This window comes from Vanellus vanellus (genome assembly GCF_965231255.1).
Source record: "Vanellus vanellus genome assembly, chromosome: 1".
Taxonomy (NCBI): domain Eukaryota; kingdom Metazoa; phylum Chordata; class Aves; order Charadriiformes; family Charadriidae; genus Vanellus; species Vanellus vanellus.
In genome coordinates, this window is record NC_138905.1 from 22915642 (window position 1) to 22942772 (window position 27131).

Genomic DNA, 27131 nt, shown 5'->3' on the forward strand with positions numbered 1-27131 from the left:
TAGTGAGCAATAAGGTCTCCCCTCAGCCTCCTTTCCTCCAGGCTAAACAACCCCAGTTCCCTCAGCCACTCCTCATAAGACTTGCTCTCTAGGCCCCCCCCCCCCCCCAGCTTTGTTGCCCTTCTCTGGACACACTCCAGCCCCTCAATGTCTTTCTTGTAGTGAGGGGCCCAAAAGTGAACACAGTACTCGAGGTGGGGGCTCACCAGTGCTGAGTTCAGGGGGACAATCACTTCCCTAGTCCTGCTGGCCACACTATTTCTGATACAGACCAGGATGCTATAGGCCTTCTTGGCCACCTGGGCACACTGCTGGCTCATATTCAGCCAGCTGTTGACCAACACCGCCAGATCTTTTTCTGCTGGGCAGCTTTCCAGCCACTCTTCCCCAGGCCTGTAGTGCTGCATGGGGTTGTTGTGACCCAAGTGCAGGACCCAGCACTTGGCTTTGTTGAACCTCATACCATTGGCCTCGGCCCGTTGATCCAGCCTGTCCAGATCCATCTGAAGAACCTTCCTACCTTCAAGCAAAACAACAATTCTGCCCAACTTGATGTCATCTGCAAATATGAACATTATTTCTGAGAATGAGTGGGGGATTAACAGTCAGGCTTAACTGGGCTAACAGTCAGGGTTATTCTCCACAAAAAAAAAAAAAAAAAAAAAAAAAAAAAGAGAATCATGAAGAAGCCCAACAACTTACTTAAGGATGGAGTCTGGTTATACTTTCTGTTCAAGTATAAGAAAATTTTACCTTGAAATTATTATTCTTCCCCAGACACCATGCTCCAGCTAAGTCACGACTTACTGGAAGAACTACAAAACAAAGCTTTCCTTAGACAAATCTGAATGGTCCCTTCTAGCCTTTTATGAATCCTTTCATAATTTCACAGTGTAAAATGCTGGCACATTACCAAAACAGGCACCAGAAGACAAAATCAAGCGAAGGTGGCAGTAGGTCTGCATGATGAATGATGAGCTCTCAGGGAAAATGAAACATAAAAAGGTTGGAAAGGTACATGAGGTGGAAGCAGAGTCAGGTCACCCAACAGGAATGCAGGGACACTGTCCAAGTGTGCAGACATGGAGTTAGGAAAGGTGAAGCACACCTGCTGCTGAACCTAGCAAGGGACATGAAAGGCAACAAGAAGGGCTTCTACATGCGCATCAGGAGCAAAAAGAAAACTGGGGAAAATGCAGGACCACTGCTGAATGGGGCAGGGCATCAGGTGACAAGGGACACACAAAAGGCCAAGGTACTCAATGCCTTCTTCCCTCCATCTTTACCGGTAATATTTGCCAAATCATAGATCCCTGAGACCACTGGGAAAGTCTGGAGCAAGGAAGACTTAGCCTTGGTGGAGGAGGATCAGAATAGGCAACATCTAAACAAACTGGATAGCCAGAAGTCTCTGGACCCTGGTGGGATACACTCATGAATGCTAAGGAAACTTAGTTAATGTCATTGTGAGGCCATTCAATAATATGTGAAAGGTCATGGTGATCAAGAGATGTTCCTTATGATGGGAAGAAAGCAAATATTGTTTGTGTCTTCAAAAAGGCCAAGGAGAAAGAGCATCAAGGAACTAAAAAGCCAGACAGCTACACCTCAATCCCTGGGAATACAAGAGCAAATAACTCTAGGAACCATTTCCAAACATAACAAGGACAAGGAGGTGCCTGACAGTAGTCAACATAGATTTACAAAGGAGAAAACCATGCCTGATTAACCTGTTAGCCTTCTATGATAAGATGACTGGCTTGGTGAATGATGGGAGGACAGTCAATGTTGCTTAGCTTGATTGTAGCAAGGCTTTTGAAACTCTTTCCCATAACACCCTCACAGACAGAGGAAGTACAAGTTATATTAATGGACAGTGAGGTAGACTGAACTGCCTGGATCAAAGCTGACTAAGTCAGTTAGCTGAACTGCCTGGATCAAAGGGTTATGGTCAGCGGCACGAGGTCCAGCGGGAGGCCCATCACTGGCAGTGCACCCCTAGGGTCACTGCTGAGGTGAGTCCTGTTTAACACCTTCATTACTGACCTGGATGGTGGGACAGAGTGCACCCCCAGCAAGTCAGCAGATGATACTAAACTGAGAGGAACATTCATACACCAGATGGTTGTGCTGCCATTTAGCAATACCTCCACAGGCTGCAGAAATGGGCTGACAGGAACCCCCCAAAATTCAATAAAATCCTGCACCTGGGAAGGAACAATCCCATGCACCAGTACAGGCTGGTGGTTGACCAGCTTGGCAGAAAAAGACCTGGAGGTCCTGATGAACAAGCTGAATGTGAGCAATGTGCCCTTGCAGCAAAGACAACCAAAAGCCTCATGCACTAGGCAGAGGATTGCCAGCAACTTGAGGGAGGTGATCCTTCTCCTATCCTCAGCTCTGGTGAGACACACCTGGAATGCTGTGTCCGGCATTAGGACAGTTAAAGAGACACTGAAGCAAATCAAGTGAAACTCCATGAAGATGATTATGGGACTGGAGCATCTGATATAAAAGGAAAAACTGAGACAGCCAGAATTCTTTAGCTGGGAAAATGCTCACGGTGCATCTTATCAATGTGTGTAAATACTTGATAGTATTTATTAGGAATTACATATTAGGAAGCACTAAAGAAGACAGAACCAGATACTTCTAAGTAGTGCCCAGTGAAAGGACAACAGGTGATGGGCAAAACCTGAAACACAGGAATTTCCATTTAACCATAAGAAAAACTTATTTTGATGTAAGGGAGCTTGAACCCTGGAACAGGATTCCCAGAGAGACTGTGGAGTCTCCATCCTTGGAGATACTCAAAATCCAACTGCTCAAGATCCTGATTTGCCTGCTCAGTTTGACCCTGCTTTGTGCAAGGAAGTTGGACTACACAGTCTCCAGAGCTCCCTTCCAATCTCAGCAAATCTGTTAAAAGGCGTTAAAAAGTGATTTTCTTTCAGTGGACTCCCTTCTGATGTCCTTCACGGCTGTTTAACTCAGGTGCCTATTAGTTTGGGTGAATGATTTACCTGTGCTCCTCTCAGCCACCTCCCACTCAGATTTTTCACTAAAATTCCAGAGTCCTTCCTCTTTATCAAAGCTGTCCCAGACTTGGAGACTTCAGAGACTCTCAACCTTTACATGTATCTTACACGAAGGACACATACTTTTAAATTTCACAGAAAACAACCAAACATCTGGCTCAGAAATGTATTTCGATATAGAAATAATCCCAATGACTTAACTATTTAAATTTTGCAACGAGCTTTAGTACTTTGCAGAACTGGACTTTTAACATACAGGGACCAAATTAGCACTTGCTGTGGTCCCTGAACACTTCCCAAACTCAGTGTGAGCACTAAGTCAATGGGACTCAAGAGTCCCTCTCAGGGTCAGACTTTCACCCCAAAATACCACACCTATAGGTAGATAGATATGCACGGTACATATATACCATACCTATATGTATGTACCACGTGTATAGATGTACCATACATATAAGTATGGTATAAATATACACATATCTATGGTACATCTATACCATACCTGTATGTACACGCCATACCTATATATGTACCATGCATATAGGTATGGTATGAATATACACGCACATCCACCCCCCCCCCAATCCCATATATATGTATACACTCTTCAGAAGAGCGCAGGAAGATGCACTTAGAGCAGGTTGGGTGTAGAGTGCCTTAGCAACAGTGTATCAGACCAGTATTGGTAAGCCATGAGAAAAATTTCGAATTACAGAAATTTGAAGCAGATGACATAGCTGAGGGCTCAAGTCGAGGGGAGTCATGCCTCTGAACTCAACAGTGGTTTCATCCTCAGTCTCTATGCTCTCCAACTAGCCACAGTAAGAGGTGTGGCAAAGCAGCACCACAATCAACTACTGGAGAGGAAGGCAACTAAAAATCACAGCAGGGATGTTCTGGTGTACTCAAATAAGGAAAGTAAGGTCATCCTTGCTCAATGTACTATACAGCCCTTGAGTGACTATCTTTTCTTTTTGCTTGAAAAATGCCACATGCAAAACTGTCATACAAAAAAAAAACCAACCCAGATAACATTTATCATCACAAAACAACTGCTATACAGAATGTCATTACTTTTACTATACAAGGCGAGATAAATTTTATCCTGCTATCAAATGCTAAGTCTTTATAGCTCTCCATAATGGTTTACCAGGAAAAAAAATATTGTGAAATCAAAATAATAGTAAAGTGGCAAACCTTTAAGCCTTTCAACATCTGATATACCAAGAACTGGATCCGGTCTTCGGTTAGTTTCTCATGTTTCATTATCTTACTCAAGTCTGTTCCCATAAATGGCATGACAAGGTAGCTTAAAAAAAAAAAAAGGAAAGAAAAAAGGACATAATAGCTTTTATTTGTCAAATAAATTGAAACATAATTGTATGTTATAGTTCAGTGACAATATTAAATTACAGATCATTCCATTTACCAAATAATTCCATCATCATCCCTCTGCCCTCCAAGTTTCTCTGGTTTTATCTATTTTGACTGTCATAAAGAGGTATTTCCATAACCAATGACAGGGTTGAGCAAGTTCCTAGTTATCAAGAGTGCAGATTCTGAACTAGTTAGAAAGAACTAAGTAAGAGCTATGTGATATTTCAAAGACACCTACACAGAAAACGAAGACATTCACGCAATGCTGTGTACCTCACAGTCACGATCATAGCCTTGAACCAGCAGCAACCAAACCACCTAGATGGTTTATTCAAATAGACAAGGTCAGACATAACAGAAAGAGCTGATTGAATAAGGAAGCAACAATAACTTCCATTAATTTTCAGCTGGAATCATAAACTGGGATTTTTGGTACTTAAAACTGGCAAGGAACACCAGCAACAGAAATCTTGAGAGCGCCAAGCTGGCATTTCAAGGCTAATCCTCACTTAAGATCCAAAACTGCTCTTCACATTGCTTGTAGTAAACTCATCCTTCAGAGTCTACCCTTCAAGTCAGGTCTGAACACAAGACAGAGCCAGTCACATCTGGTACCTGAGCATAAAGTCACCAGTTCTCTTCTTATAAAGACAAGCAGATGCATTTTCATGAAGGGAAGAACTAAATGTGATCATTGTTCCATAGCTACGAATTTTATTATTTAGACTTCAATGGGTTTCCTCTGGTTAAAATATGCAAATTTTAATTCTGCTGATTTCTACTATTAAACCTATATGAAAACTCCATTTATTCTATTAGAATTGTAACTATCAACGAAATAGAAATTGAATATAAAGTCATAAGGGAGATGGGACACTGATTTAGTCACTAGAAGTTACAGGTATTATTTTCAACATTTCCTAGGTACCAAACATTTTTTTCCCATGACTTCAGGGATCAGGACTCAGGCTCCCAGTCCCATTACTGACAGATAAATTTCTATCCTTTGGATAGAAAAGATGAACAATTTAATTCTGTAACTATATAAGGACAGAGAAAATATGGAGAAGAGAATGACATTGCTCATCTCTCCCCCAGTATAACACACAAAATGTTTCCCATCAACAGACCAAGTGACTTAGAAAACGGAGTTTAACTTTTTTGTTGATGTTCCTGACTGTTGAAAGCATATTAAGTTCTCCTCCCACTCAGACTTATTAAATATATTTTCCCAGGGGTCATGAATATTTGGAATGAGCCAAAAAAACTTCTTGTGACTGTTCTAGAAAAAACAGAGGTAGAATGAGGTGGGGCAAGAGAAATGGAGAAATTTCTACACATCTTTTACTACTGGTAGTGATCTTCAAGCATTCATTAGGATTTTGCATGCCTGCCATCATCTGTACAAATCCCAAGGCCTCTGGATAGATCGTGATTTATGTGGATAGACAAGTTCAAAACAGTATCTAACCATTAAGCACTGTAAAGAACCGGATGAGAAGGACAAATAAGACCATATTTTTATATGGGCACGGTTTGCTAAGTTTACAAATTGATGACTCTTGAAATCAAACAGACAGAGGTCTAGGTGGGTGGAGAAACAAGCAAAATACAACAAAGGGAAAACCCATTCCTATCTGAGTTTGAAAATCCAGACATTAGTAATCACTTATCAGTGTTGGAACAGGACAATAATGGGGTCAAACACTATGGGCTCGCTTTTAACACTTCGTCTATTACTTAAAACTTCGCAAACTTTTTTTTTTAATTATTATTAATTTATTTACAAACAACAGCTGGTGTCCTCAAATAAGCTGAGGAGCTTAGGCACCCGATTAATAATTCAGTTAAATGGGAACTTGATGCCTAAAGCATTTAAATTCTTTGCAAGTTCCAGTTAAAACCCAAAATTCTTACAAAATGAGGAGCAGCAACCCATTCTCACACATTGTGTATATGATACAAGCATGGAAAATGCAGCTGAAGGGAGTGAAAAGCAGCTGGTAGAGCAGAACTTAAACTGGTAAAAATTTATGCATTTCTGATTTTGTACACCATTTCAATCAGCTGAACTTCTAAAACTGAAGGAAGTTCAACACAAGCATAAGCAGGGAAAGGATGTTGAATATTCCTTCCTAAAGGAAACAGGACATTGTCTTCGATCTTTGTTACACTGACTGGCAGAGTAGAGCGGCAAGTAGAGCAGGAGCATGCTAAGGCTAGAAGTTGTCGGAGACCTTGGGTTTCTTAGGTAATATCAGCTTTAGGGACTGGCTCTGGTGAAACCACCCACCTTGCATCTGCTGCTTCTAGCCCCAAATCCGCATGAATTTGATCTTTATAAAATAGGTCACAGGTAACGTCTCATGACTAGTCAGCAAAAAGTCTCCCTCAAATGACCCATTTGACCTTTACTTCACAAAAGCAGTTCCTCCACTTTTGTTTTAAGTGTACACACATGTACCTCTGCTCACCTCTAACAGCCTGCCCAAAATCTTGAAAGTAGATTTTGCCATAGGGCCACCTGATGCAGTTTCAGTTATAAAAATGTCCCTCCTGCCTAACCTGCGCTTCCAAAACTTGAAGGGTGATTTTAGGGTCTCATTTAAAACACAGTGCTTGAATGCTAATCATATACATGTGCATTTTATTACATATGCTATACGAAATGCTAGCACAATAGGCAATATGGACAACACCCTTTTTGGCTCAGTGATCATTTTGGCCCAAATGTTCAATAAGAGTACACAGTCCACATTTTCTGTACTCCATTTTCTACATTTTCCTGTCAGATAGCTTTCTTTGTTAACACATAAACATGCAAGTTTGGTTTTGGAACATAGCTACATTAGATGAAATCCAGAACAGTTCTATGAATGTGACGGGAAATCTACATTAAGCCCACCAGGACTTCTGACCACTGTTTCTCTAGTGACTTTAATTGACAAGAATTGCAGCAGAATCCACAAGCAAAACAAGACTTGCTAAATATCTTGTGTCTGAGAAGCTGCCAAAAGATCAGGGAGATGTACATGCCCCATGCTAGAAACAATCTATACCATCTGACAACTGGACTGGGAAACCAGTCAGGGACTACCAACAAACCACAGCACAGATAACTACCACAAAATTCAGCAGCATTAGCAGTTTTGAATTAATCCTTGAATTAGGATGCATCTCACGGGAGGCATGTCGTGTAGCAGGCATTGTTTTCAGCCTACTTGTTTGGGTTAAGAATTGTTCTATCATTTGGGCAACTGAGGCCTACGGTAAGGAATCAATACTCGAAAGGGAAATTAGGGAATCCACCAAACTGCCATTTAGTAAGGGTTGAAAGAAGTACACACCTTATAAGATAGGTAACTGGTTCTAATGATGGTCTGAAAACCTCAGCCTACCCATTTTGAAGTTGCACATAAGAGTTATATTAAGATGAAACTCAGATAAAAATCCATGAAGCAACAATTTTGGAATTCACCTCCCTCACAAGCAACGATGCCCTGCACCCAAACACAAGCAACTCAGAACTTACAAGTCATTAAACTTCTCCAGTGTTACATCTGGTGTGAACACATCCAATATTCCAATGACCTAAAAATAAGGGAGAGAAAAAAACCCTATTGATTAATACTGATTTAACGCCAAAAAAAAAAATAAATCCAAAACTGCATAATAAGTGAAAAAATATAAAAAAACACATCTCCACTGTGACACATTAGCTACAGGCATAAAGATGGCAGAAAGAATACCTAAAGTAGTGCCTAGCAACACCAGGATTTGTTATGTGTTAAATTTGATAACTCTGAGGGCTGTTTCACCCCGTGGTAGAAAATAAAAAAATGTATTTACGTGAACAAAAAGTTCAGAGGCTAACAGTTTTATGTAAGGGGAGAGAGTATCTTTTAACTTGAACCACTGAACTGCGAAAAATAAACCACACAAATCAGTTTATAACCTGAAGCATTCATAAGTGCTATTCGCCTAGCTGGGCCTGCTCTCTGGCAATGAAGAACAATTTAAATGCCTTCTGATTTCAGAAACAGGGTAATTTAGGTACATAGAATACAATATCTAATTGGGAGTACAAAGAAGAAACTTGGACTAAATTGTTTTATAGAGAGTAAATTATCAAGAGCTTAATATGATTTACTATGGCTTACACCTTAGGTTCTCCTTAAGAGTATTTTTTGTCAAACAAAAGCATTCTATCACTCAACAGAGCAATAACAATCTAGTAAAACAGATTTCCCACCACAGTTTTTCCTACAAGTATGGTTTTCAGCAGGACTATAACAACCGACTGGATGCATTATGGTAACTGCCAATGCTTCTCTCAAGCCCATTACACACCAGAAAATTAAATACACAGAACTCGATGCTCCAAAAGATGTAGCTGGAATTGTCTAAAGCCAGATCTCAGCTTGGATGCTGCTTAATTCAGGCAGTGCCTCAGCAGCACAGGCTTTTAAAGTTGCTTCTTTTCTACTTCTGCTATGAATTCATGACCATTTCTGTCTGCTCAGAGGAAGCCCCCGAAGCCCTGGACTGCGCGTGGTGTTTCCCAGGTGCAGGCTCCCAGTTCGACAGGGGTGTGCAGGGGTTTGCTGGAAAGCAAGCTGAAAGACTAATAGCCTTTATAACCTTGTTCAGGCCCATCTCCATGGCCATACAGTTTAAGGACATGAGATTATGTATCAAACTAAAACTGTATAAAATTAGAAACTGCAAGAAAGACACCAGGGGTAACAGCATACTACATTGTCTGATGTTACCATCAAAGTACTAACAGAAGGACTGCAAAATCCACTTTGGTAACAATCAAGCTGGATTTTGGACGTTACTATTATGCCTTAATTGCTCCACAAAACAGACGTCTTTAAAAAAAGTACTTGAAAGTAAAGAGAAGCGAGAGCAGAAATGCAGCGAAAAAAAATGCAAGAAAAGCAAAGCAACTTCCTTTATTTAAAGCTTTAAGTAAAAATCTCCAACTGTGATGAAATCCTTACTGCATGTATTTTTATCGTTTCCACATTCAGGGGGAACTACTACAATTAGCCTGGATATTATCAAAATGGCATAATGAGGAACAAGATAGAAAAACTAATAAAGACGGAGACAGAAAATTACAACTCTTTTTCTTTGTACCCACATATATCTTTGAGAAAAATCACTAATAATATTTTCTTGAAGACTGTTATAGGAAACTAATTAAATAAAAATAATATAACTGCCATAAAACAATAATTAAACCCACAGTGGATGTGGTTATTATTTGAAGTAATACCTTCAGTGCTAACATTACAGCAAGAATTTTTTTTTTTTTGCATGTCAGTTTTACATAAAGTTTTCCATTTCTATGTGGAGGCAGGGAGAGAAAGGGAAGACAGAGAAATTAGGAAGATGTACATGACAACAATGGAGCATAATGCAGCTCTACGGGCATTTCCTAAGGCAATGTGTATACACACACACAGAGCATACAGAGACAGAAAAGTTGTGTGCTCTCCTAAGATTTCAGTATTAAAAAGGAAGTTAACATTTTAACGTTAATCTTATCCTATATGCACTTCTTTATTAAGCCCCACTTTTTCAGAAGTCCTGCTTGTTCTCCTCAAGGAGCTATTTCCATGCTTTCATTTACCTAAGCAAGAAATGTAAAAGAATAAACCCCATCATATCTGAATGCAGCACTGAAGACACAGGGACACCACCATAAAAAGAAGAGACACAGCAGAGGATGAAACGGTGTGGCTGCTGTGTACTGCATCCCTCTGTGCTCCAAGGCACTATCAGGCACCCGCTGTGAAACAAGAGAGCATGAAGAACACGTTTCCATAAAGAGCACAGCAGCCTAAAACCACGTTTAATGAAGTTCACTAAAATCTTACTACTTCTCCATTCAAATAAACAGAGTTCCCAGTAGTTACTTAATGTTGCCTTATATACAATATACATTACTTCTGAGGTGTACGAAATGATGGAGATGAGCTTATCATTGCTGCAAATCCTCTACGGTGAAGAATACCACCGAGACCAATGCTCAGCTCCTGTTGAAGGGCATTGTAAATTATAAACCAGAAAACTCTTTTTAACAGGCCAAGGATTTCACAATACTTTTTTTCCCTTCAGCTTTCTAAAAATCCTGAAATCCATTTTAGTGTCAGAAGTGGTAAGACACACTAATAGTTAATCAATATAAAAATAAAAGTGAAAGACCCATTTCCTTTTCCTCAGTGATCTTTATTTAATAGCTGTGCTTTGGGATGATTTTCCTGTACTGGAACAGAATCATTAGAATTTCCATTTAGGTCACATCTTTCTGCAGATACGTTAAGCACAAGGAGGTACAGGATAAAAATAATCCTCCGAGGAAAATACAACTCCAGATATTTCTTCAGGAAAAGGAAAAAAATTGGACAAAGTGTAGGAAACTCCCTCCTCCATAATATCATGGAAAATCCTGTGTCTGTCTAAAATGCTCTCAATTAAATACAGTATTTGTAAAAAAAACTTTACGATGCTTAATGTCCCAGCACAAAAGTAAGCCACCGTAAAACAGTTACAAGAATCATTTATTTTTCATAGTGTGGCCTACACAAAATGTAACGGAGGTATCTGTGAAAACTTCTGCAGCTCTGTTTTTGGTGTTAATTCAGCACACTTACTGATACTACCAGAGATGGAAGCACAGCTGAGGAATGAACCCAGTACACTCTGTGATGGAAACGAAAAGCATCTGTGGAAACCAGCAGCAGCACTGCCCTTTTAGGGTCTCATTTTTTTCACCATTAACTCTGCCAAAAGGCAATTTCTTGAGTGAATTAGCCTGCAAAGGATGCACCTTTTTTCCTGCTGTCCACCTCACTGAAAAACAGCCTGGATTTCTGCAGCCCCCACTAAAGGACCTTCCTTGCTTGTAGCTCGAGGACAGAGTGTGATACTGTGTCTCTCCCATCTTCCCCCATAGCAAAACCACAGTAACAGCAAAACTACCCCTGTACTGGTTTGACTTGTTTTCCATGGGTATGCTTTTACTTGATATATTTCATTTATATTTAATTTCCCTATGAAGCCAGTGGGGGATGGGTGACAGCATCTCCAGCCCTTCTTATCCCTATTGTCCATCCGTCTGTCCCCCAAGACGTTGATATTGACCACCCTGACCAACTTTAACTATTGTCAACACATAACTAACAGCTTTGCATTGGTGGGGTGGTTTCTGCCCTTCCCTCCTCAGCTGCCTCCTTTTCCAAACTTACTCCAGCAGTGGAGCACAACAGCAAAGAGCTCCTCCTCTCCATCCTCGCCTGCACTTTCACAGACTGGGTTACTTTTATTAAAGGACCGTTCCACTGCATTTCTTTAAAGGAAAGTTTCTGATGTAAGCAGCAGCACATCAACGAATCTTGTATAAATTAATAAGTAATGTAGGTTATGTCTCTTATACAGTAAGTGCTGCTTTCTGTCGCAGATGTTACGCATGAAAACACAGTGAAGTTGAGTGGCTCTGGCACTCGGGCTACAAATTAAAGTACATTTTTTAAGAGAAATCCCTGAGGTGCACGGAACTACATATTATGCTGCATTAAATTTTCTGCAGGGTTCACTTCAACTTCATGTTCCTGTGCTGTTCCACATCACAGGGCACCTGCATCCTTTTACCACACTAGGAAGTCTCAATCTTTTTAAAACTGTCACCGTTCACACACAAGGCTAGCGCCACAGCCACCTTTCTTCCTCACCAATTGCTGCTATGTGACACCAGGGCTGTCTGCTGACAGACAGAGTCCAGTCCCGTCCCGTCCCGTCCCGTCCCTTCCCTTCCGCCAGTCAGCACACCAGTAGGCACAAGTTGTACCCACAAGCATCACCACACTCTTTCAAAGGACCCACACACAACTCCGGACGGATCCAAATCCTGTGGACAGGACTGGATGGCAATCCAAAGGGAAGGTTTGGGTTTCAGTGCTGTCTTCCTTATTTTCATTTACTGGACTAGGCTAACCAGTCTGCTTTATTAGTACTCAGGCTGGGGTGTGAATAAATGGCTGTCAGCTGAAGCTCAGCCTAGGTAAAACACCTACCTATTAGACAGGTTTGTGAAAATAAGCAGAAGTGACAACTGATACTTCTATGCTGATTTATTGGCTTTTAAGTACCAAAACAAGTGACTTCAGTGTCCTATTAGCTCCCTAGCTGTGCTAAGCTTTCAGACAGCAGAAAAGTAGCCAGGAGTGTTTTTCCCCTACAACCTTTTGACAGCAATAAACTATCCAGTTATAACTGTATTTTTGCTTTCATAAGAACCCATAAGGAGATTTGACATCACCGGCCAGAATTCCCAAATTGCACTTTACTGGCACTTGTGTACCCAAAGGATGTGAATTTTTAGCTGGTACAGTCCTGCAGGACTTGCTGCGGGAAACCTCTTCTAAGACAGTGAGCATGCTTTCATCTGGAAAGGCATCACCCATCCTCAACTGATTTCTGGGCCTGATTTTGTACACTGCAGAGGCTGCTGCTCTTCCACTGCTCACGTCAGGCTAGACGAACTGGAGAAGGTGACAGTTTTAAGATTTTCTCAGGCAGGAACATAGAGTGCCCCACTATTTTCTCTGGAACAAACTCCTCCCTCGGTTGATACTGTGTAGGTGTAAATAAAAAGCCCAACATTTTTCCTGCATCATCATCAAAAACATAACTGTAGAGAGACAGACAATCTGGTGTCTGTTGGATACCCGAATTCCTTCCAAAAGGGGAAAAAGTGCTACATGGTTCTCATAATGCAAAACACACACTGGTCTTCAGATGTGGGAATACACTGGAGAATAATTTCCACTCAGAGCAATGAATGAGAGCATAATATAGAGTACCTTTAAACAAATACTGCAGTTGCCTCTTACATACAAGGGTTTCCAGGAAGAGAAAACATCTGTAGAATATTAACCCACCCAAGAAACGTTTAATGGGCATTTGTAAAAAATGTTATGGCAGAAACATGTTCAAAATTTAAGTTGGTAGAATTGCATCAGAATTCCCGTGTGTGCTTATACGTATACATAGGAATACGCACACACACATGCATGTACCACACTTTGATAAAATCCACACTCCACTCTGACACAAGACATCAGCACCAGCGGCTGCTTCTCCCTCTCTCTCTCCAGTGCCATCCCTCCTCACCAGCTGTTTTGCGCTCCTGCTGGCAACTTCAAAACTTCTGTTAGCAAGCTGGGATGTGAGCTGGACACCAGGACTGGATCAGTACGAGTCACTGTACAGTTTTTTCAACAGAAGTGGGTACCATGGTATCACTTCCAGTCCAAATGCATAAAAACCAAGTTACTTGACAAATGAAACTAAGTTCTGCACCTCCACTCACTTGTCTGGGTTTAGCTTTGCACACACAGACATCTCCATTAACTTCAGAAGAATACACCAATGCAAAGCCATGCAAATGTTTGAGAGCCAAAGCCAGGGCTAAAGTTACCATGCTGGCCATATTTTCACTGGTTTTGGTTTTAAGTCAGAGCCATAATAAGTAGTTTTAAGGGCCCTCACTTTCACCAAACTCAAAATGGAAAGAAACAGGGAACAAAAGCAGCATTACCGAAAAAAAAAATCCTAAAGGTAAACAGTCTGTTCTTCTATACAAGATGCAGCAGATGCCAAAGAAATAATCAAGAGCTGCTAAGGCTGTAGTGGGATGAATACTTCAAACTAGTATGAATAAATGAAGAAAAAAAATAAAAATTAAACCCAGTGCTTTCTTCATTCTGCCTCAGCTGTTTTTATTCCTCATTTTCACACCATTCCCTCTCTCATGCCAGGATATCTGTTTATGCAGCTACAGAGTGATCCAGCAGCTTATCCCACTGGAAACTAACTTTTCTTTTTGGCAATGTCTGAGGAATTGATCTGGGTTAGACTGCTTCTACTGCTGAAGAAGTAGCTTATGATGTTTGTGAAGCATCTCAAATTAAAAGGCCTACCAAAAAATTATGGATACCAGTGCCATTAAAGACAGTGATTTATTTTCTAACAGCCAGGTCTCATCCTCTTCACACACAGCCTCTGCCTCATGGTCCTCAACACCATTTCTCCTCTGGATTTGTTTGCAACTGGTTGATGAGAAGTCCCACGCTACCAAGTTTGCATGGTTTATATAGAAATATACATTTAAGTAATGTCCCACTTGAGAGCCATTAGGGAGAACAAAGGTCTAGCATATATAATGAAAGACGGTCATGCCAGCAACCAGAGTTGCCTCCTCCTGAAAACGCCTAAATAGACAAGCAAATTGACCCAGGAGTTAGCTTCCTTGCAAGGTAAAATACAATTCCAGTAAAATTCAGGATGATGACTCCTATATTTGTTTTTACAGGACTCCTGCTCATCCTACAACATTTCAACATTAAGGAGATGAGCATATTCCTCAAAAGGTCCATAATGGAGGTCATCTAGGGTATTAAGCAGTTTTCCTCTGTTTTCTTCACTGAAGCGTGACATGCTGATTAATTATATCACTGTGGCACGGGTTTAATGGTATCTTCTGCTACCTTAATGGAGGATCAGAGATGCTATTTTTAACATGATGTGTCAGACCATTACAATTTCTTCCATCATTCTGAATACAGCAGAAGGTTAAATAAACTATGATAATGTATTGCTACACAACACTTCCCCAAATGCTATGAACGGCAGAGATGGTCCACTGAGAGGTAATCACGGTGAAACAAACAAAGCATCACACTCTTCATGTAATTCAACATCAAATGCATCATGATTACAGAAGTCATTTTGAAAGAAAAATAGATCAGAAGATAGAACTGGATGTAAATTTAACTATTAAATAAACAAAACCTTGAAATAGTTTATATCCTGAAGTAGGAAAAAAGCAAGATGAAGATTTGTACTGGCAGATTAGTGCAACATTGCAACAATATCCCAAATCTAATCCATAGTGGCAGTACCGTTAGACCAGCTATCACACACCACCTCCTCTACATTCTTAGATTACCAACACCCAATACAGAGAGAACAGTGGCATCAGTATTTTATTGTGGTCTTTGAAACAACCACTTCAGTTTTATTAATTTTTAACAGCAGCTGTATTTATAGTACAGCCAGATAGATAGATAACTGCTATTTTATAGAAGCATACTGTAACGTATTAGTTAATAGAAAAATCAGGAAAGGTATTTCAATCACTGTTCTATTCTACTAATTCCTGTTATAAGGAGATATGCACCCACGTGAATGGGGCCTGTTCAGAACTCCATAGCCAGACCCACAGAAGCCACAATGGGCAGCTGTCCTGCCACTACTGTACATACCATTAAAGGTGTGCACAGGACTGCTGATGTGAACAGGAAAGGACCATACTGTCTGCCTGTAAATCCATTCTTTGGTAGAAATATGCAAAAAAGAGACTCTGACGGAACGGGGGTCAGTCAAAGAGGGAGCTGAAAATCCTGACGAGTAGTGATGCTGGTTTAATTTTGGGTGGGTGGAGCGGCTAAAGGAGTATCCTGAGATCAGCCCAGGGACTAGAAATCCTAAAAGGCATTGTTGCTATTCCTAATTCACCATGGGTGAAACAACTGACAGAAGGGTGTGAGGCTGAGAAGGTGGATGGAAATTCTCTTGATGGGCTGTACTGTCATCTCAGCCTCATTGTGGAGGGTTGGAGTAGTCAGCTTCTGCCTCCACAGTGCCCACAAATCCCTGCAGGACCATTTATTCAGTCTTTGTTGTCTAATGAATAGATGTCATAATTCATGGTAAAACTCTTCCTTAGTACATAGACCAGATTCTTCTTTCTATGGCCCAAACTGTTTCCCAAGACTGTAAATTATTCCCTTCCTTAATATATATTGATTTGTAACTTCCACAGATTGTGCTCACGTTCCCCAGCGAGCATTTTCTTCTAGACTCTTTAATTATCAAACGAGTCCATGGAGGGGTTCCAGAGTATTATCCTAAAGGGCATACACTGCATAAAACCCACCAGGAGTGGAAAATGCTATCCAACAGATTATTCTGGGAAGTGGAAGAAAAATAATCTCAAAATTCTGGACACAGTTAGGAGCTTGGCAACTGCACGAGCTGCTCTGCTCCCAAATGTTCAGTAAAGAAAATGCTGAGAGTATGAAAGCCCATGCATGACACAGAAGTTCCCTGCAAACGTTAACTCTTTAACATATACAGCAGTGGTTATGAAGCAGTTACTCCAAAGGAATCAAGTAAAGTGATCAAATACATTAAAAGATTCAGGCTAAAATGTTAACAGGCATACAGGTTCTTAAGCCTACAAAAAGGTCCATTTTTTCCTGGACAGTAAGGGCATCCCACAGATTATTCTTCAAAATGAACCTGGATATTGTTGGTACTCACAATGTTAATACCATAACGTTAAATGGCAATGACTGGCTATTGTTATTACCAGTTTCTCTTATCCTCGCTTTTGATCTGTTAGCTTTCCTTGAAGACCATCTGAATGAAGCTATGCTCTAATCTCCCACATTAACATTTTAAACCAGACTATATGCATCATTTCAACAACTCCCTCCGAACTCCTTTTTTTTTCCCAAGCATTCATGACGAAAAGAATTTAAAGCCCCTACTGTGATCCTCCAAGCCCACTCTGGGACCCTTCTCACCTGGAGTCAGTGCTTTGATTCCACAATAACTGTTTTGACATAAACCCCTCCTCTATTTTTTCTCCTTAAATCACTAAGCACTGTTGGGACTAAGTATCTTTATCTCAATGACACTTTCAACACCTCTTTCTACGGCTGTTCTTCTTTCACATTATGTAGGAATCTGTGCAGAGCCTGTATCCTACTCTCTGCTTCCCAGTAAAGCAATTCATTGTCATTTGCAAACTTTTCCTGTTTCACATTAGTATGAAACCAAAACTTTCAAATGCTTCATGAACGATAAAAAAAAGGAAAACCCTACCCTCTCCCCAAGGATATGCATATGTACCATAGCCATCTTCATGTAAGTTCAGAAAAAAAAGAGATGCTGGCACCCGAGACATGCAGGCACAGCCCCATGCTCTGCACTCCCCTGCACCTCACAGGTACAGATTGTCATTTCTGGTCCTCAGTCTCTCACTGGCTCTGAGCACAAATTCCACCATGGTCCTAACCTTCCCCACTCAACCTTTCTTACATGGAAGCGGTGTTTCCCACAGGATATTCTAGTTTGCGCGAACTGATGGTTGTAGATAAAGGACAGACAGACTAAGGACAGATGTGCAAGTCTTGCCCAAAGACTACCGAATTCCATGCAGTCACACATCTGCCTTGTCCAACTCTGCATAATTTTCCTTCTGTTTTTAGGGTGTGTAAACTGCAGTCTTGGTGGGGGGGGATATCTGCTAATCACAGTATCACAGTATCACAGTATGCTAGGGATTGGAAGGGACCTCAAAAGATCATCTAGTCCAATCCCCCCGTCGGAGCAGGAACACCTAGATGAGGTTGCACAGGAAGACATCCAGGCGAGTTTTGAATGTCTCCAGAGAAGGAGACTCCACAACCTCCCTAATGACCCCACTCACGTTTTCGTGCTTCATGTGTTTCAGGAGGCGTAGCTCTCGGTAGGCTCGTTTGGCAAAGAGTTCGGACTGAAACGGGCGGTACAGTTTCTTAATGGCCACTTTGGTACCACTTCTTCCATCGACAGCTGAGCTTTAAGGGAAAAGGAAGAGTTTGGTGAGCGAGGACCGAAGCCAGAATGCAAACCCCTGCAGCGCTGGCGAGCGGCCGCATCCTGCCCTGCCTCGCCCAGCCCTCAACCTGCGGCCATCCTGCATGGCCTCCTTGGGCCAAGGAAGGTGACCACCTCCCCAAAACACCTCTTCGGCAGTTTTATTCGTTTAAAAGGCTGCCAGGCCCTGTGATGAAAAGTAGCCAATTTTCAAAAGCTTTACAGAGGAACATCTGGGGAGGAAGGGAGAAAAAAAAAAGGCAAAACCAAAAAAAAACACATCAAAAATTCCCCCAAAATCCCAACAACACAAACCCAAACCAGGTGTCCCACGCCAAGGGCCAACACCCCGGGTTTGGGGTACGCTGCTGCGCCGGGGCAGCCCCGCCGGGGCCGGGGGCAGCGCTGGGCAGGGCGGGTCGGGACGGGCGCCGCGGGCTCCGCTTGCTGCGGGGACCAAAACACGCGTGGGACGGAAGGCGGTAGAGCGCCTCGCCGGCTCCCCCACGGAGGGCCGGGCTCCCCCCGGGCGGCACAGCCCCCTCCCGGCTCCTCGGCGGCCGCCAGGTGGGCAGCGGGGCCGCCCCCCTCAGCCCCCGCGGGGCTCGGCAGCGCCGGGAGCGGCCGGGACGGGACGGACCAGGCACAACAACCGGAAAAAGTTGGCAGGGAACAACGTGGGAGGGGACCGGGTCGGACCGGGCCGCGTCCCTCCCGTCCCGGGTCAGCGGCCACCGCGGCGTCCCGCCACCGCCCCCGGCCGCCCCCTCCCGGGGCTGCCCCGCCTCGCCTCGCCCCGCTCACCAGACGGCTCCGTAGGCGCCGGACCCCACCGGCTGCAGGTCCCGGTAGCGGTCCCGCACTTCCCAGAGGGTCTTGGTGATCTCCTGCCGGTAGAAGCCGTTCTTGGGGGAGGACATGGCGCTGCGGCCCCCCGCCGGCAGCCGCCGACAAAGAGCCCGGGCCGGGGGGGGGGGGGGGGGCGGGGGGGCGGTGAGCGGGAGCGGCCAGCGCCGCCGAGGCGAGGCGGGCTGTGGCGAGGGGCCGGGCTTGGGCGAGCGGCGCCTCCCGCCCCCGCCCCGCGCACCCCCGCCGCCGCAGGCCCGGCCGCCCGCCCCGCGCCTCCCCTGACGGGGCCCTCACCGGCACCGGGCCTGCCCTGCGGCCGCGCTCCGCCCGGGGCGTCGGACCGCGGGGTGGCCCGGAGGGGGCGGGGGCTGGGAGGGGGAGCTGCCGTCCAGCAGGTGTACCCGCAGCAAGTTTGCTGGTGGCACAAAGCCGGGAGGAGTGGGTGACACACCAGAAGGCTGTGCTGCCATACAGGGAGGCCTGGGCAGGCTGGAGAGTTGGGCAGAGAGGAACCTGATGAAGTTCAACAAGGGCAAGTGTAGGGTCCAGCACCTGGGGAGGAATAACCCCATGCACCGGTACAGGTTAGGGGTTGACCTGCTGGAAAGCCGCTCTGCAGAGAGGGACCTGGGAGTTCTGGTGGACAACAAGTTGACCATGAGGCAGCGATGTGCCCTTGTGGCCAAGGAGGCCAATGGTCTCCTGGGGTGCATCAAGAAGAGTGTGGCCAGCAGGTCAAGGGAGGTCATCCTCCCCCTCTACTCTGCCCTGGTGAGGCCACATCTGGCATACTGTGTCCAGTTCTGGGCTCCCCAGTTCAAGGACAGGGAGCTGCTGGAGAGGGTCCAGCAGAGGGCTGCAAAGAGGATCAAGGGACAGGAGCACCTCTGTTAGGAGGAAAGGCATGGAGACGTGGGTCTGTTTAGCCTGGAGAAGGGAAGACTGAGAGGGGATCTCATCAATGCTTATAAATATCTAAAGGGTGGCTGTCAAGAGGATGGGGCCAGACTCTTTTCAGTGGTGCCCGGTGACAGGACAAGGGGCAATGGGCACAACCTGGAACACAGAAAACTCCATCTCAACATGAGGAATAACTTTTTTACTTTGAGTGTGGCAAAGCACTGGCACAGGCTGCCCAGAGAGGTTGTGGAGTCTCCTTCTCTGGAGATACTCAAAACCCACCTGGATGCATTCCTGCCCAACCTGCTCTAGGTGTACCTGCTTAGGCAGGGGGGGTTGGACTAGATGATCTCCAAAGGTCCATTCCAACCCCTGGCATTCCGTGACACTGTGATTCTGTAACCAGCTTTTACATGGAAGTGTTGAGGAATACAAGGGGCTGTAACTGATGAGAGCGGGGCGTACAAAAGTGAGCTTTCGGGTGACCTTTGCACCAAGGTGTACAGCTTGAGGGCTTCCCAGTTTGCCTCGGGGTCAGACCCCAGGTTACAGCAATATTTCATAGACTTAAATAGAAACAAGCCCACGCTTGATTCAGTTGCCCAGAGCAAGCAGTCCCCTGCCTGGTTGGTGTGATATGAAACAGTTCAAGTGGGAGCTTGAAACAATTGCAGTGCTGGAGTACGGAGAATCGCAACCTTCTCAATATCTCCATGGTAGACAGGCCCAGACTGGCATGTGTAAGGCAAAGATCCACTTTAAAAAATGTTTTACGTGTACTCTGTGTGAATATAATTAAAATTCTTGTCCTTCAGGGTCTGGTAAAGCCTTTGTTTTGTCTGACTTCACCCCTGAGCAATGTTGCTGAGGTTAGATAATTCAGACTTACTGTCACTAGAGTTCAATTTGTGGCTCAGCTCAAAAGGGGCAATTTGGCCAAGTTTTGTTGTTCCTGTTGCCTTTTTGGTAGTTGCCATGGGCCTGGACCTTTTCCTGCCTGACTACCAAATGTGGAAGAGTAGCCTTGCCCTCCCTCCTCCCGATATTTATGTGTCAGGTACAGGAGGGAAATGTCCTTCCACCCAACAGCTGTGTGCTCCAGCACTGCTCTCTGCTCGCTGGTGACCTCTTTGACTCCCTGGTTTAGTGAGAATGTTTGACATTTGGCGGGTAATGAGAGGCTCACATCAACTGTTAGATTAATGATAAATGTTTGCTTTTAAAATCCACTGTCCCAGCAGATTTTTTTTTTTTTTAAATTTCTGATGTTCCTTTTATGCCATGTTTGCCATTCAGATGATGGCTGGAGTGCAATGTGGTACAGGCAAGGTGAAAGATAGTGCAGCTTCCACTCTGTTTTGAGCCAGTCCATTAGTTAAATTACTTTTAATGACAAATATATATGTGCCTAATACAGCAAGGATTAGTTCTGCCTTTGATCCCTCACCTGCTTTTCCTTTATCCAGTTGTGGCAAAATGATGCTTTCTTCCTGCTTGCTTTTTATCAAGGCAGAAAGTAGAGGATTTTGATGCAGTAGATGAAAGTACTAACCCAGCACCAAGGCAACATCACTCTTGTGCAGAAGCTGAGAATATTCCAGAGCAGCTTTTGTCAGATATTTTAAATTCATTGGCAAAGTTGGCCCATGCTGGTTTTCCCGTTTTTTTTTTCTCCATATAGGTATACTTTGGTATAGATGGATGAGGTAGCGGTGTAGGTGAAATACACGACCACCTTTCCCCATTGGGTCACACATATGGCAGATAAACTTACTGAAAAGATTGTGAAATCAGCACTGTTGTAACAAGGGAAGCTTTGTCTAATAAAACCATTAAAAGTGCCTATGAAGGGAGTGTGACGGGAAACTTGGATCCATCCACAACTGATAGGTCTTACAGCAGCGTCACAAAACGCATGAGCCTCAGCATCCTGCTAGGCTCAGCTGGATGCATGGTGAGGTGTTTTCCCCAAAAGCCTGTTGCAGTGAGACTAATAGGATACTACAGCCATATCTTATCCCAGGCAATGTGTGCTTGACAGGGTAAATTAAAAAAGGAATGATATCAGATGTTTCTGCTTTTGGCATATGTTTATTGTGAAGTTTATAGAACAAAAAGGGACATTCTTCAGACATCATGAATAAAAGATAATAAATGCCTTAACGAAGCAAAAAATCCCACTTTTCTAATGCTTGTCCCATAAAGGAAAGCTTGGCAAGGTTGTTGGAAGAAACATTAATTGTGGTACCTTTGGGTTTTCTTAAAGAGCCAGCTTTCCATGTGCTGGAAAGTTGCCACCAGCTGCAAAGCACGTGAGATAGATGGGATGCGTACAGTAGTCTTTCTAATCCCTCTGGGGACTGAGAGCTCAATTTACACTCCAGCCTGGACATGAGGCTTTGGTGCTGGAGCAGGAGCTCTGCAAGAGAGTGGTGAGAAAGCTAACCATGTTTTCCTGAGCAATTCTGCATGTATGGAGTCTGGTGAGTGAGTCTGATGGCAACGCTACTCACAACAAACTGTTAATTAGCAGTGATAAAATGGCACAGCTTAGTTTGTCAGGAGCTGGCCACGGGGTCCCGGGCAAAGGAGCTGCATCTGTGTGCGCAGGGAGAGGGACTGGGACCTTGATCCAGGCAGTGGCAACGTGAATTCAGCTGGGGGAAAGCAGGAGATCGTATGAAGTCCTTGGAAAAATCAAGCATCTTCTCACCTTTCTGTCTCTTTATGTCTATAAGATGTCTTTCACATGGTCATTTTATTCTCGATACACTAATTGGCATATGAATAATTTAGTTCTGTAAAACATACCTTAAATGTCAGTGAACATAAAATCTTGTTGAATTGTCAAAAGCTTATTCCTAGAATATTATTTTTTAACCAGCTTTCTATATCCCCACCTTCAAAAAGTACTTTGTTCTTGTCTACTTAGATATGTTGCTGTGGAGGAAGTGAGTCCATTTTATTTATTACAACAAGAAGTAAAGCTTAAATTAAAAAAAAATAAAAAAATCTCAGTTTTCATCTGAAAATATTCCCATGCTATTTTGTCCCCACCCTTCCCCAGTGGAGCTGCTGCCAACTATTTTGCAACTTTTCTGCTTTTGTCTCTCTGACCCCTGAGCAGGGTGCTTCAGTTCCCGCTTCTGTGACAGGGAGCACCCCTGGGGGCCCCACCACGCTGCGACAGCACTCAGCCATCAGCAGAGAAGAGTAAATATACACCGCCTAAATAATGCCTTTTTAATTTATTTTTATTTTTTAAACTATCCATTTCATTTGTTCAAGAGGTCATGTGACAACTTACTAAGTAACTGTTTACTACCCGGTCATCCCTGCTCGCTGGAGGGGGGTGGAGGAAACGAGGACGGGTGTAGCAGACAGCTATGTATAAACCAACTGCTTTTAACACTCTCCTCTCTCCTCAGAGCCTGCCTAAAGGTTCTCTTCATACTCATTCCTACAATAAACTGTAGGAGTTTCGTTTTTAAACTGTCAGAGATTATCACAATCTGAGGTGCTATTGTGCACGGAGGAAAAAATACTCGTGTTGAAGAGTTTCCCCACTTCAATGCAAAAATCATACGAAAAGAGCAGTAAAAGGTTGTGCACATCACCTGTTTAAATCACTAAAAACTTATTGGTACTCTTACCCTGTCTTTTCCATCTTCCTTAAAATTGCATTCATTTGTTGTGTCTCCATCTCAACCTAATGAGAGAGTTGGACAGGACAGGAGTACGCTGTGTTATTTTTGCATAGAATATAACGTAACTAGGATTTATTCTTGATTTGAGCCTTCGGGCTCTATTATAAACTAAGCATGAAATAGGAATGTATAATCTTAGTGCTAATCTACCAGTTATTCTTCTATAAGGAGCAAAATATGGCTCAGTGGAGGCTGCCAGTTACGGTGGATTTAATGTATGCTTTGTCTCAGGGCTGTCACTGTGATTCAGTATTTCTACTGCATTCAGTATTACTTGTGATCAAATTGGAACCTAAAAGGACTAGCTAAAACCTTTGTACTACAGTGCACATCTTAATTTGTGACGATGATTGACACTGGGGGACTGTATGTGTGAAGAATGAAGCATTTGTATGTGTGCCGGATTGAAACCCAATTGAACAATTTCATCCATTATGTAGAATTTTTCTATCTAATGGATTAAGCGTCAGATTGGTTGGAAGATCAGTGTGTGCTCTGGAAACTCACAATATATTCCCTCCTTGTCGTGAAAACTTAGACCCCTTTAGGCATATCGGTTCAATATTTCATCTTACAGCAGAAAGAAGGTCAGTGGCAGCTACACTAATGCAGCTTTCTGAGTCTCTTGACACTAGTCCCATAAAAACCCTTACGCTTTTTGCCTAGACTCATAAATTAATGACAGTTGGTACTCTCACATGCGCGAGCGTGCTGATTTTCTAAGGACCAGCTTTAGAGACTTGCATTACATCTGTAAACACTGGCAGCACAGTTCACGCGTAAGAGAAACAAGCAGCTGCTTTTAAAGCAAACAGAGGTGTTGCTATTAGTTCCTTCCTTAAAGAGGTTGATCTTGCCGAGGCTGAACTCCTTTCTGCTGCTACCAAAGGACATAACTTACCCACCTTGCAGTGCAATTCTCTTTTAGCAAGAGCTAAATCTTGACCACTGCTCACGTGTCAGGGATTCTTGGGCGAAATCTGCAACTTGCAGATGTAGTGATGGATACTTAAGTAATTTGTTGCCTGCAGCTAAATACGGTACTTTTTTGACAGACCCACCGTTGCCCGGGTCTCGAGAGTTGGGAAGGTGGAGGTCTGGTTTCTTGTTATGAGCCAGGAGCACACGTGACGGGAAGAAAGGAAGGAAGTGGCTTTTGTATTGACTGCTCCCTACCTTTGTCCTTGAAAGCATTGTCCCCCTCCTGTCCCTAGGGTGAGCCCGCTTTGTGGGATCCTGCTGCGTACTGACCTCTCTCCCCTCTTGCTTTCATCTTTTGCACCACATCAAAAACACGCCAAGATCACTAATGGGAGTTCTGCAACAATGCTGCCTAATTAATGGCTCTTGACCTACTGGTGCATGATGTATTTTTTCATATATCAGTGCTGATTATCTGATTTCTTCTTGTTATTTTTTGCCCTATAAATTCCCAAAGTTATTAGTATCCCTGCTGTTTCATGCTTGTGTAGCCGCTTTGTATGTTCCCTGTATTATGGCAAGTGATACCCTGTAGTGCTGTGCTTTTCCTCTAAACCATCCTCACTTTTTCTTTCCATTAGCATATTGTAAATTAAGAGATTTCTTTAGTCTTGTCTTTATTTCTGCTTTGGCTGTGGCATATCAATTTCCTGCTGCTGGGCTTTGGTGCTGATGAGGTAGAGAGCTTCAAAAATAAAGATGCAGATTTTAAAAGAAATGTAGTGTATACTTATACATGTCAAAAGATTGAGATGTATGCAAAAGACTTCTTCTTCCCTTTGCAAGACCTTTTGCTTTCAGTGATGATAAAATTACTAGACTTGGCGTTGCACTTAACACTGATTAGAGTGAGATAATAAATACTAGAAGTGATTCAATTCAGTAGGTGGAGGGATAACAAGCTCTTGTGACTGAAAGATGAAATTAGGTAAATTCAGATTAGAAGTAAATTATTAACAGTGACAGTAATTAACCAGAGAAAGCCCTTGGAGAGCTGTGTTCTCCCCCAGTCCTAGCATCCCCCAGCCATGCTCCTCCTGGTGCCCCTCCAGTGCTTCGCAAGTGGTCAGGGATGATGAGCACCCTAATTTAGTGTGGGCTAAAACCTACCACACTGTCCTCAAACGTACATTGTAATAATGAGATTGAGTAATGTCTGGAGAGTAAAACCCCACAGTTTAAGCAGGCTCCTCTACAAGTTTTGCAAATATAATTTGGGCCATGTAAACAACACATTCATTAAAGATGTTTTTAGAAAAAAAATATTATAAAATAAAAACCTTACTTTTGTATTTATTTACTCTTTAAAATTTACTTTTAAGCGATCTGCCTTGCAGGTTCACCAAGCCTGACAAAGGCCTCGCTCCTAGATGCTTACCTCCATTGGCCCGTTTGTCCTGGTTGACAAATGGTTTTTTCCATCTGTGCTCAAATGATAAGCATTGTTAGCGCTAAGCCTTCCACCTTTCTGTCCCAGTGGGGTACCGGCTTTCCAATTACCCTGTCCTGCTGTTGTAAACTGATAAACTTAGCACATTGCAGTCCCACGGTGGATTACCACAAGGGAGTCTGTTACCTGCTCTAGAAAAATACTTTAATTAGGGGCTTTTGAGGTCTAAGAAATCGCCTTCATTTTGCAAATCCAGGAAAAAGATGTCTCTCTCCTCCCTGTTTTTCTTGACATTAAAATGAGATGATTTATGGGTTTTGATGGTATTTCATTAAAAATAGCTGAGCTCTTGTTACCCATTACTGTCATTTTTGATTAGTTTAAATGTGGCTATGACCGTACTCTTCCTACATAATTTATCTCCTAGAAAAAATACATCTTTGAATGTAAAAGGAAATATTCAGAGGAAGATTCAGAGAAGAATAAATTTTGCAAGTGATATAAAGCTTTGTTTCTACCTCAGGTAGCAGAGCTACGGCAAGAGCAGACTCTGGTCTTTGCCTACCACTAAGTTTTATACATCCTTTGAAACATTCAGTGATGGCCCCCCTCATAGCCAGGAAACCAGATTAAATAAACAATGGGACAAATCCCACACTAAATTAATTATCGCTGGATGCAGGAAGTTCTTGTGAAATCACTTTACTTTATCCTTGCCCTTCCAGCCGGAATAGAGCTGCAGAACAGGCTAGCAAGCTCATTATCAGATTTCGGAGAAAATAAACCACTGGGCTACTTTTCTGTGAACTGGTAAACAAGAAAAAGAAAAAAAAAAATATTTAAGACATGGCTAAGCGATTATTTTCATTATGTAGTCAGACAATATAAGGATTTACAACCTTTTCACCTATTTTAGTCAGCATGAAATTCAGTTGTTGCATGACCATTACAGGCCTCATCCAGCTTCGTAGGAAGCTAAAGTAACGATGGCCAGACAACACTTCAGAGGGATCGCAAGAAATCCACGCCGGCATTTACTTTCTGATTAATATGCCTTGCAGAAAGTTGAATACAAGTGGCTGTATCCCACTGAAAGCAAGTATCGGATAACTGGCCAGCATTGTCAACAACAGCCCACCACTTAAGCCCACAAATTAGGAGCACATTTTC

At 43.0% G+C, this 27131-nt stretch overlaps 1 protein-coding gene across 1 annotated transcript in view; it reads right to left on the reverse strand.

The window, feature by feature from the left end:
- Positions 1–19068, reverse strand: part of MAPK12 (mitogen-activated protein kinase 12) — a 41481-nt gene extending 22413 nt beyond the window's left edge. The window contains exons 1-4 of the mRNA XM_082486668.1: positions 18939–19068; positions 17986–18115; positions 7948–8006; positions 4236–4347 (exon numbers count right to left, since the gene is read on the reverse strand). Coding sequence (XP_082342794.1) covers positions 4236–4347; positions 7948–8006; positions 17986–18115; positions 18939–19054 — 417 coding nt within the window. The 5' untranslated portion in view covers positions 19055–19068. The remainder of the gene's footprint in view (positions 1–4235; positions 4348–7947; positions 8007–17985; positions 18116–18938) is intronic.
- Positions 19069–27131: the final 8063 nt, after the last annotated feature.